Source organism: Anser cygnoides, chromosome 2, assembly GCF_040182565.1.
Source record: "Anser cygnoides isolate HZ-2024a breed goose chromosome 2, Taihu_goose_T2T_genome, whole genome shotgun sequence".
In the NCBI taxonomy this organism is placed as follows: domain Eukaryota; kingdom Metazoa; phylum Chordata; class Aves; order Anseriformes; family Anatidae; genus Anser; species Anser cygnoides.
Genome location: NC_089874.1, coordinates 89,900,019 through 89,912,576, shown reverse-complemented (window position 1 = coordinate 89,912,576; position 12,558 = coordinate 89,900,019). Strand labels below are relative to the sequence as shown.

General features: G+C 36.4%; 1 protein-coding gene across 3 annotated transcripts in view; it reads left to right on the top strand.

Moving 5' to 3' along the window:
- The window catches only part of DDC (dopa decarboxylase), a 71,068-nt gene that overhangs the window by 40,660 nt on the left and 17,850 nt on the right, over positions 1–12,558 (top strand). For all 3 annotated transcript variants that reach the window (XM_066992604.1, XM_066992603.1, XM_066992602.1), the window contains exons 7-9: positions 5,300–5,366; positions 7,439–7,533; positions 9,398–9,465. In XM_066992604.1, the coding sequence (XP_066848705.1) occupies positions 5,300–5,366; positions 7,439–7,533; positions 9,398–9,465 (230 nt within the window). The remainder of the gene's footprint in view (positions 1–5,299; positions 5,367–7,438; positions 7,534–9,397; positions 9,466–12,558) is intronic.

The following is a 12,558-nucleotide window of genomic DNA, read 5'->3' as shown; positions in this document are numbered from 1 at the left end:
ATGCATGATCCTGCTCTTAAATTCAGTGAACAAACGAGGAGTCATTATACTGAAGTTGCTTGTAGAGGTGAGTGGAGAATCAGGGGTGCATTTGCTTGATGTGAAGGAGGTTCTATCATTACAGCAAGCTGGTCATTACAAGTTTGCTTTTCACATACTTAAGATTTGGTAATCATCCTTTTTTGTAGGGAGAAACTGTCTTTAAAAAGAGCCTTTGAATTCCTATAAATCATCTTTTAGCACTAGTAATGTGTATATCACTTTGTTGAGTGTAAACTGCTGCCAAAGAGTGTACCCAGACCTCTACTTGTATTTCTTTTTTTTTAATTTCAGACTTGTGTTATTATGTCTCTTTCAAAATACTTACGAAGAAATTGAACAGGGACATATTTTGATACAGTAGAGCAGGCAGACTGTGCAAGCAATGCACTTAACCATGTCAAGCGCTGAGGGGCCTAAGTTGCCATGATTTACTGAGGAGCAATTTCCAAGTGTGGCTGATACTCAGCCCTTCATCAGGCCGCTAGTGAAGGGGGAGCATTAAAGCATGTGCTGAAGCCATGTTCATGTCATTAATTATAAACATTAACTAGAGGTTAAGCACGTGCTTAAACGCTTTTCTCCGTTGGGCCCTATGCTCCGAGTTTGAGGTAGGCCTCTACATAGGATGAGTGTTGATTGGGATGCCCGAATGTGGAGACCACTAAGTTATGTGTTACTGAATTCAGAAAGAGGGCCCGCTGCACTCAAGCCTTGTGTGTATGAATGTGTGTAAGTGGTCTGTGGGCTTTATGCTGTCTACCATAAATCAACACTGATATATTGCAGCTGGCATATATATATAGTACAATACACTTCAGCCAGCTCATCCAGTATCATGCTGCTGTAACGTGATCTCTTTGCTGCTGAACAAAGGCCCAGCACGAAATCTCTCTGATTCTAGCTGAAATGACTTGTCTGAATGATGATCTGCAGGATATTAAGAAAGAGGCTGTTTGTATCCGGACTTACTCGGGAAACAATAAATCAGAGTTAGACTGACAGAGGAGCCATCTTTTCAGTAGGACTTAGCACTTAGATCCTGACCACAGACTGCCATTTGGAAGAAGTATTCTTGAGACACATACACACAGCCAGGGCAGTGTTTCTTAGCCCACAGTTTGCGAATGATTACTGTTTCATTGGATATTGGCTGTGGCTTAGTGAAATATTGCAGTTTTCTTCAAGCCACAGACATTCTCCTGAGCGCAAACTGGCAAACAACTGAGTAGGAGAAAATAAAAATAATAAGAGAACATGGAAAGTTCTGCCTCGTTTTAGTTAATTGCAAATGAAAAGCTCTGTGGTGAAACTATGCAGAATGTGTCCACATCTTTTTAAAGAGCTGTGGGAGGTCTTAGGTTAAAATGATTGAGAGTCGTTGCTCTCAGGCATCATAAAGATTCATGCATGTTCCCTGCCATAGCTCTTGATTTCAGGAAAGTAATATCTGGGATGACTGATGCACGCGTATTAGCTGCTTTGTATTTGCAAGAGGGGCTGAGTCAAATTTGAAGTGCACAGCCTGAAAGAGCTAAGGCCTGCAGGCTGTACTGAGCCATCAGTCCCATTTCTGCCACGCAGCCTGTCCCCCGCCCCTTGCACAAATGCGATTTTCCCGGTGTTGCACAGGTTACAAATTAAGTTAGACTCATTGCTTAGTACTGAGGCAGGGCAGTGAGCGCCCTGACAAGAGCAAATGCTGTCGTTTTAAGTAGGTTCTGAGAATTAAAACAAGTAGCTTTGAGGCTTAGACACCTGCGGAGAGGACGAGAAAATTATTTTAGAAACTGAGGTATACTTTACAGAATAAGCCATTATTTAAATTACTAAGCATATGTTTGAACTCATATAATCTCTCATTGAAGCAACATATTCCTTATACTGATTAGAGGGAGCATACTTTAGCTGCAGTACAACACTAATAACAATAATTTGTAACTCTCTGTTGTGAAATTGCCATGATTATTTTAATTGCTGGACTGAGCAGCAATTCGCCCTAATCTTGTCTGAAAGTCCACAACCTATTATTATAAAATATACGCATAAAAGCAGAGCTAATTCTATAGTGCACTCTTTATTTTGGTATTTTCCAATCTAATCAGTTAACCACTATTTTTTATGTGTTTAAAAAAACCTGATTTTTCATCATGGTATTTCTTGTGACCCAATTTGTAGATCTGCAGTTCAGCCGAAGATGAAATATAGATTTCTCATGATTGTGGGAACATCTCAGGTAGACAATAATGTGATAAATGTATTTTCTCTTACTTCACATGAGCATGCTCTACTAAGAAAAAAAGGTGAAAACTTATTTCTTTTTTTGAAAAAAATATCCTGCACCTTCTTTAAGGCAACTGCCTTCAAAAGATATCTTCTTATGAGCTCTCTTCCAGAGAGCTCATAAGTGTACCTCAGGGCACTGTAATCAGTCTGTTCTTCTAGTGTCTCAGGAATATGGGAAGACCCAGTATAGATGAAGGTTAGATCATCTGGGGAGAAAAATGTGCTAGCAGTAAAGTTTTTTATCTGCATATTCAATGTGCTTCTCATTTTCTGAACTGTATTTTTTTCAAACTCAAGTTCTTAGTAGACTCATACAGAGAAAATACAGAATTGTTCCTTTCTTATTTTAATAATCACTTTTCCCATAGCCAACATTTTTTATTAGTGCAATGAAATCTGGTTATGGTTATTAGTATTACTGTAATTATCAAATTGGGGGAACAAGTGCGCTGCAAGGGATAAAATATTTTCAGGATTTTTTATGGATACATTTAAGCAGGTCTGCATGGTAGAAAGGCAGTATATGACTTCCTCTGAGTGTACCTAAATTTATATGTATTGAGTACATTCAATTTAATGGAAAAATTCAGCTCCCTACAAGAAGTTTAAATCTGAGGTGTATGGCACAGTGTAGATGCAGATATGTTCAAAAGGGAACTTGAAAGAGAGGTTTTACATCTCTAGTAATTGAGTATTTAATCAAGTCAGTATTCTTGGTATGCATTATTATAAATTTCTGGCTTTTTGAATATATAACCTCCTGTTCTTTTTACTGGATATTTATGTTAGTATGGGATTTCCTAGTAATTTTGAAAAGTCTAGTTTAATAAGTATTAAACAACCATCTCTCACCTTGCACAAATCTTCTAAAAATTTGGAACGTATAAATGAAAATCCCATCACATTTAACTGACTCTTTGTTTGAAAATCAGATTATTTTTCCAAGATGTCAGTCTTTTCTAATATGCTGTTACTACTTTGTTTCATTGAATGAAAGAAAACAACAACAACAACAAAACACTTTGTGGGAAATGTGAAAAACAAAAATACATAAACACTTTTAAAGTTCATGAGAACTTCTTGTTAGGACTAGTTAGGGAATCCCCAAAAGGGAAAACCAACTTTTATCCTGAAAAGTGCACAGGACCTGTTTCAAGATGTGACTGGAGATGATATTTAACAGTCTCCAATATCCAGTAGCTGGTAGAAGTGAAAATGTTAAGAAAATCTCTCGCTTCAAAGAGTGACAACTTTCAAGTGAGGATGTGCTTTTGATGGAACACATAAAAGGGTAAATATTGGCAGATATCAATCTGACTGCTTAAGTAGAGCAGAAATGCTTTGTGTAGATGCGTATCACCTTTTAAAAAGGAAGGAAAAAGATTTTTTTCAGGAATCCTCCTGAAAAAGTTCACATACATTAACATTTGTGTAATAGAATTAAGGAGGTATCAGTGACATTCAGAAGAGATACAACATGAATGTCCAAGCTAGAAGAATAGAAAAGTATACAATGTCAAGTTAAATGTGGTATTGGGCTAAAGCAGATCAGAGGATTTTGGCAAACTTGCTGTTGGCATAATAGCACTACATTATTTTTTCTCAGAAGTAGAAAGACCGCGAGCCAAAAGCAGGTGAGGCCACAGCAGGTAACCTAAAGCCTTTCTTTGCTACAGACGTATTTACTCACATAAGAGAACAGACCAAAAGGCCACCCAGTGCCCACTCTCCTGCCACCAGCCACACCTCCCAGCTGAGGTGCATCAGAAAAATTTTCTCATCAGGAAATGCTTCCTAAGGGTGTCATACAAAGACAAGCAGTGAACCCAGGGGCCCTGTGTACCTGCCAGACAAACATGCACTGTGTGGAGTTATAATGTATAATTGTATCTACATTTTGCTAAGACAGCACGTTTGTTTTCTGAAAGGTGTAGTGGATGGACAAGTGTCATCTAGGTGTTCCTTTCTCTTCTTAAAGGGTTTGTCATGAATTTGCAGAGGGACCTGCATGTGCACAAAATAGAAAACCTCTGCAAAATGTGGCTAGTTGTAGAAGGACAGGGAAAAACACTGAAAGCAAAAGATGGTACATCTGGTTTCTGGCTTGTAATTCTGTCTGGATATTCCCAGTAAATTACCATAGTTTATTTTCACCTGATTATATTCTCTCGTTACTGTGAAACTTTCTTCATTATAATATGTAGCCTCTGCTTTTGGTCATGCAGCAGGAGACGTTAAATGAGGACTTAACAGGATGAAGAAGGCATGGTTCCAGATTTTTAGGATGAATCCGGGATAAAAGGTTTCTCTGGGAGAAAAATTTGCAAACTTTATAGTAAACATATGCTAATTGTGAACAGGTCCCAGGCTGCAGATCCCCTGAGCATAAATCAGTTACAAGTATCTGTTATGGAGCTGTGTGACTCCTTAATTCAAAGAGTAGCTTTTAATGATCCATTCTGTCAACAGGAATTCCAGCACTTTTGAGTTGCCTCAGTTCAGAGCTTGCCTATGTAGCATAAACTGCAAATCATTTTGATGATAATTGCATATGTGGGACTGGTATGTGGGCAGGGGGGTTGGAATAGGATGATCTTTATGGTCCCTTCCGACCCAAACCGTTCTGTGATTCTGTGTTATTAGGCCACATGGTAAGCGTGTGGAAAACAGAGAATATATATAACATTAGCATTGATATTATACTATGGCTGATTCATCAGTCAGCTTTGCATTGATATTTATTTTATCCATTTGTCTCAATAGAAGCTTTGGGGAAAAAAATAGATTCCCAAAAGTTCCACTGAAGAATAGATATTGGCTAAAATCAAATTATTTTGTCCTGTAACATCTATTCTCTTTGTTTACTGTTGCCTTTATAGGCAGTTTTTCTTATTTAATAATTTTCTTTGCTGCAACACCACTTAACCAAGTTTTTGCCTCTTTTTTTTCTTTTTTTTTTTTTTTGGCTCTGCAGTTTTGTGCAACACTTGGAACCACACCTTGCTGCTCCTTTGACAGACTGTTAGAACTGGGTCCTATTTGTAAGTCTTTATCTGCTGCTACTTTCTAAAACTGCAGATACCAGTTTAAGCCACGCTGAGTCATTTCCAGGGTATTGTGCAGTGTCAGTGACCAAATTCAATAAAGCTACTTGTAGATGAGACCTTCAGTTACAGTTTTCTTTCTAATATGAGGTCAAGCAGTCTCAAACCATTAAGGAGTACAGAGAACATTGCCTCAAGATTTTTTGAGGGGGCATTTTGGAATACTTTCAGTGAAAACATAATGTAAATGCTTCAGTTTGTAACATTTTTCCTCAAGACCCTCTGCCTGCAAGAGCAAACAGAGCAATGCAGATCATGGAAAAGCTGAACTCTAAACCTCCTCTGCACCAAAAGTTTTGTTTCTGTTTGGTTCTACAAAAAGCAGGGAAATGTGCACCAAAAATCCACGTGTATTCTCCTCAGTCCTTCCTCTCTTCTTCCCCATTTCCTTCCTCTTGCAAGGAAACGTGTTAAGTACCATGGCACTTAATACATTGACCGAGTCATGGGCTCTTCATAAGTACTTCTGACTTATGGTCTTCTGTTGAGGCAAGCTTTGATCTGCCACGAGGCTGGCTGGTGAAAATGCAGCCAAAGTGCATCATATATATTCCAATTGCAATATATATTCCAATATATATTCCAATATATATTCCAATAATCAGAAGCAGCCTCACAGAAGCAGGCCTAGATTTGATGTTTAGTTTATTTATTCAGGCAGAGCCTAAAACACTTAGGATTTATGTGGAGGTGACTTGCTTTGTAAGGTTCCCTGCCCTTCAGCAGAAGACCCAGAGACTTGGTGTTCTCCTAATCCTCCTTTCTACAAAAGGTTTGTAGTAGTCTGCCTAGCAGCTAGAAATTATTTTGCTGTTCAGATTATTCCTATAGACCTGACCTAATAAAATAGTAACACCAGTACTCCTAGGGATGGCAACTCAGTGTGTTTCACCAGCTTCTCCCAATGACTTCCTGTTTGTGCAGTGGAGACCAGCAGAAGCATTACACGCTGCTCACATCAAAAGACTTAAGCTAGCATTTCTGTGTGTAGGGGAATTTTTGTGTTAATATACATGAGCAGAAGTCCTATAAAGTAACAGCAGTGTCTCAAACCAAATATATTCAAAAACAAATAATCAAATGAACTTCAAACATCTCTTCAAATAAGCCTACCTTATGTGGATGATAAGACTAATATTGTATTGGCTTTTCCCAGACATTATGCAAGAAGAAAATGTAGCTCACAAGAATCCAAATTTGTGCATGAACTTGGTGCCCAGGTACAGGTCTGAATGGCTATACCTCTGTATGCGAAAAACATGCATCAGAATTGGTGACCAGTATAAAGATATGGTTATATGGGCTTCAGCCATCAACTGATAGACTAGAACCTGTAATACAGATGATCAATAGCAGACCGTGAATACTCAATTGCAGAAACTACATGAGAGGCTCATATGCTGAAATATTTCTGCAGTGAGTAATCAAAATTAGTCCTTTCTTAACCTTTCAGTGCTTGCTCTTGGATAAGTCTTGTTCTCAGTCCTCAAAATAAATACTTTGCTTCATATAGCTCAAAAGCCTGTACATGCACATATCAATATGTGAAAAAAAATATTTAGAAATATGTGTGTTTTGTTTATGGTTCATGAGTTAGAAGTAGGGAGCACAGCTAGAAGTCTAGCTGCTGTTGCTGAAGTAGTGTTATTACCATAGAAATCAATAACTACATCTCCAGATACATCTTTTAAAAGTGTATTTCATAACAGTTCTTACATTAAAATTATTTAATATTTTATGTTATTTAATGTTAATAAGAAAAATCTAAATTTGTAGGGATCCTGTTGCTGTAGAAGAACTGGGGAGGAAGAGGAGGAAGAGGAGTATTTTATGTATACATCTTTATGTACTGATGGAAACCCAAATAGTAGCAATATTTCATGTCTTAATTTTAAATTGGGAAAATACTAACATCAAAGAAAATCTCTCAGGCATGTGACTTCATGCAAATCAACAGGGGTTTGTAATCTGCTGTTGAATTTATTTTCTGTTCGATTCTTATTTTTTAGGTAATAAGGAAAATATCTGGATGCATATCGATGCAGCCTATGCTGGGAGTGCATTCATCTGTCCTGAATTCAGGCATCTTTTAAACGGAGTAGAGGTGAAGTGTTTCTTCTATACCAACCTGCTAACCCCTTGCTCTTCTCTAGAATTTTTGTGTTTCTTTTACATCCAATATTAATGACTTTTCTAGAATCTCTGAGTATGCTTCACTTCAACTTGCACTGCAAACCCCTGTATATTCTATTACCTCAATTATGTTTATATAATTTTTACCTCTTTATCTTGCATTCTGGGAGTATGCAAATTACCACAGCATGTAAAAGTTTGTCATTTGGAAAGGCTAACAGTTAATCAACCAAGTACCTTACAAAATCATCCAGAAAAGGGGAGCTTTTTCACAAATGTCCAAAAAAGTGTATCTGATTTGTAACACCCTAATTCTGCATCACAAAAAAAAAAAAAAAAAAAAAAAGTCCAACAAATTAATGAGCTCATTATGCCTGATTTTCGCTTACATCCTGAAAGTCATGTAGGATGCAGCCAGTAGCTGTATCTCAAACAGATGGGGTTTAATAACCAAGAGAACTAAATGAAATATTCCCCCAACAGCACTTGTGTTCCTTCTCCCTCCCCTTGCTGAGCTACTTGGCATTCAGTTGCTTAGATAAGGATACTTCAATTTCCTGCTGCTTCCCTCAGACAGTCAGATAAGTCCTTGTCTTCCACATCAGTGGAGAAAATATTACTGTTTGGTAAAGCCAGAAGTTTAAACAGAGCACTGATAGGTAGCGACTAATAAAGAAGAGGAGGGAAACCCCCCTAGCAAATAAAGCATTTCTTTCTGTCCCTTTTTTTTTATCAGCAAATGAAGCTTGTTGTAATTTCCTGTGGGGGAATATATTTTAAATTATTGTTATTGGTTCCTGAAGGAAATGAAACAACATCCCTTGTCTGGGCCAACGTTTGTCATGAGCGTAAATATTTAACAACCACAAATAGGTTTCTTGGCATGCATAATACAGGGAGATAGATAGATAGATAGACAGACAGACAGACAGATAGATAGATAGATTATCTCTTATGAGAGTAATTGTTAATTTCTTACAAGTGACAAGGAAGGCTATGAGAAGTAAATGAGAAAGGAACAGTGCTACATGGAGTAGTCAGACCCTGGTGCTGCCAGGCCCCCATCTCTTTTTTAAGGCTGATAGCCACTGCCTTTGTTAACACAGCCTACAAAAGAAGTGTTTCCCACACGATTTCAGTCTTAGTAGCTACCTGGGTTTCTTCTGCTGCCATGTCTAAACACATGTAAAGTAAAACTGGCTTGTTCCATGATTTATACAACCATGTATTGTGAATTTTTGTTTTGTGTTGGCTTTTCTTTTGACTTAGATGAAAAGATGACTTCCACTAAAAGAAAGTATCTAGGCAGTTAAAAAAAAAAAAAAGATAATTTCCTGATCATTTGTAATTTTATGGAGTAATGTGATACACAGATTCTGAATTAACTCTATCATTTGTCTCTCTATGTGAATTTTGTGTGTATATGTTAATATTCTTGGAAATAGAAAGCGTAGTGAATTGTTTTGGAAACTGAGATATGAACCTCAGCAGCTACTGTTGAGTATGCAGAATTTTTTTTCATTTATGCTGAGATATATACTTTTGCATAAGACACGTATCCAAAAGGTATAATTGTTAGCAAATGATCAAAATTTTGATAATACCAATAGGTCAGCTGCACCTGACACACCAAACCTGAATTCCATCCCCAAAATGAAATGAAGATTTAACTGCAATAGTTATTAAGTAAGGTGATATCAGCAGGAACGTTATCTATAAAGCCCCAAGTCAGGAACCACAGTCAAGGTGTACTCAGGCAATTTGACTAAGTTGCATCATTAACTCATGGGTCCTTTTCTCTTTCATAATTTATTTATTTATTTATCTATTCTCAGTTTGCAGATTCATTTAACTTTAACCCTCACAAGTGGCTCCTAGTGAATTTTGACTGTTCTGCTATGTGGTAAGTATTACAGAAAAAGGAAACATTGCAAGAGACAAAAATCACATGTTAAATTAATCTGCCTTCCTAGCAGTGGACATTTATTTACATTTCTCTGTTGAAATGAGGAGTTCTGGATAGCTTTAACTCTTGTAATTTACAACATTCTCTCTTACATTTAATCCAAGTTTAAAGTACAATTTAGAAATAGGCCTGAGTTCTGCATTGTGCTCTAGAGAGAGAAAAATCCCGGAAAGTTGGCAGATTCATACTTGGTGTATTTTGGGACCATTTAAAACATAAAAAAAAAAAACCCTTTAAGGACGTTAATGCAATGAACAACGTGGTAAACAGAACTTTTTCTTCTTTTCCTTATGTTTGAGCCTTGATTCTTTCAAAACCCTTTCTAAAAATGGTTGGTATTCAGCTGATGAAAAACAGTTGATTTCAAAAAGAACTATTTATGCAATTTTTTACTGATTTTCAGTTTCTCCAGATGACAGCAGAGACTACATTTTGATATGAAAAGATGCCGAAGTAGAAACCAGTAGACATACTTTGAAACAAAGCGAATTAATCATAGCAGTAATAATAAGAACCCAAAATAGATGATCTTTTTGTGTCCCAAACTGAAATTTTCAGAACCTAGTGTCTACCAGCATCACGACTAATGATACTTACTATCAAAACAGCAGATCAGTAAATGCAGGCTATTTATCAAAATAAATGAAAACATCAATTTCAGTTTTAATTGAAGAAAATCTATGCAAAAATGAAAGAAGAAGGAAAAAATGAAAGTTAAAAATGAAACTTTAAAACATCATCCAGATAAAACTAATTTCTTTCTGGAAGAAAAGAAGAAAAAATGTGTGACAGTGGTCACTCGATTGCTTTTGGTTAATCTTTGGCTCTTTTAAAGTCCTTCATGAAGTTGACTTTTGCACAAATACATTTATTGTTCAGATAATACATTACATTTTTGAATATAAGATTATTCTTGACGTAGGCACTTCAAATACTCCAAGCCATAAAGATTTTATTCTTAGAGTAAATGGCTTAGGTTTCAATCCTGATTCATCAGTAATGGCAGCAATTAACCAGGACTCCAGTTTATAAGTGCCTCGTAACTGGCAGTCTCTTTCTGCATATGGAAGTAAAGAGAAGATGAAACTTTGCTTGTTTTTTCCAACTTTTTCACATCATTTGAAGATACTGTTAGCAAAGTATCTGCTCTCAGAAATGAGAAAATTCACCGTCATTCTCTTTAATGTTTACAGGACAATCAGGGGCCAGAGTCTTGTCCATACCAGTTTCATTTTTCATTAATTCTGCTTTCCCCTATAACCCTACGGAATAATATTAGAACTTTTTACCTGGCTTTCCAAGAAAACAAGGTATATACAGTCACACTGTCTGTCAGTTTATGTTCCCATCTCAAGAGGTTGTAGCTTCTTCCTATCAGATCTTAGACTTTAGGCTTAAGAAAGAGTACTTTTAGGTGTTTTCACCATTTTTTTTTCTTGATCTTACTGGTAAAAACATCAGATAAAATGTATGCCTTTATAGATATGAAGATTCCATTTCTAGGAATCTCAAGAGACCTTGCGAAATGTCTCCTTACTCAAAGCTACACAACTATAGCCTACTATTAAGCCTTCACTTCAGCAAGGCATTTATGTATTGGCGTTATTTGCCTGATATGGAATGTAGTATATATTTAAAGTTAAGCTCTTTGGCTTGAAGCCATATCCATCACCAAAAGAAGACCAGCTACTTCTGAGGTCTACATCCAAAAGTCACCTCTCTTATCAGATGTAATGCTGCCTGAAAAAGTGAAAACTCATTTTAAATATAATAAGGGATGAAGGAGCCTGGTAGGAAGTAAATGCGATAACTGTGTAGTCCTTTTAGGATCCATGGAGAGTATTAACCATAATTTTGTAATAATACAGAAAGAGTTCAATATACAGTGAACACCGTTTCAGAATCAAATTAAACTGAGTTCCATTGACAGCAAGTCTTCTAAATCACCCAGACTTGCTGGGTGATTTAGTGATCTCAGCACTTTTTCCAATAAACGCTCTCATTTCTTTTCCTTGCAAGTTGATTAAGAAAATCCATCCATTAAATCTGTAATGTAATTATTTAACTACTCAGTGCAGTATGTAACACTGATGTCACTTGCGATTTGGAGGCGATTTCATTATAAACCTTTTGTAAAATATTCAGAAACTTCTTGATGTACAAAAAAACTCCGTTTCTTAAAAAAAAAAAAAAGATGGAATTTAATATAAGCACTCTAAGAAGGGTATCCAAATTTTGTATTTCGTTAGAGACTCTGCCTTAAAACTCCCAGACAGTTTTGTCTGGCCTGTTTAATTGGTGTTCTGCAATATTATAAAAGTTGTCTTCTTTCAGACAGAGAAAAATAATCATGTTGCAAAAGTCTTGACATTTTTGCTTTTCTATTACTCTTTACAGCAGTTAAGTGTTCACTTTTGGTTGAGAACGTTGTATTTGTATTTTAAAGGAAGGTGCTTACAGGAAATGCTCTTCTGTAGCTGAAAGCGAAATTTTCCTGTTGGCTTTTAATATGTAGTAATCTCTTTGGTTATTTTATCTATTGAAATTGTTAACATTATTAGAATGTGCAGAATAGAGTGAGGCTGCTAAAAGCTGCAGATGTGCAAGCCAGATAGTTCCCTTTTCACAGATTTGCACTTCTTTATTCACCAGGACTTTTACTGTGCATTTCATATTATCAGTACTTAATATGTGACTTTTATGCCATTCAAGCTAGATCTTAGCCTATTACCATACAAACATCAAGCCTTTGAAAAATTCTAGTTTATAAATTAATTTTTTTGAAATATATATTCAAGAACTTTCAGTCAACCTTGGATAGTTGCAAAGGAAGTTAGGAATACCACTTCTATCCATTATCAGACCACACAAGCACTTAGTGCAAAGAAGTTTAAATACTTAAGGTGAAATCTAGACGTTGCGTTTAGAGGTACAGCTCAACTGATTCATATACCAGGCTTTGGATTTATTTTAGTAATCCTTTTAGATAGTTTTTTATGGTTGTCAGATTAAGACCTGTGGAGTCCCAAA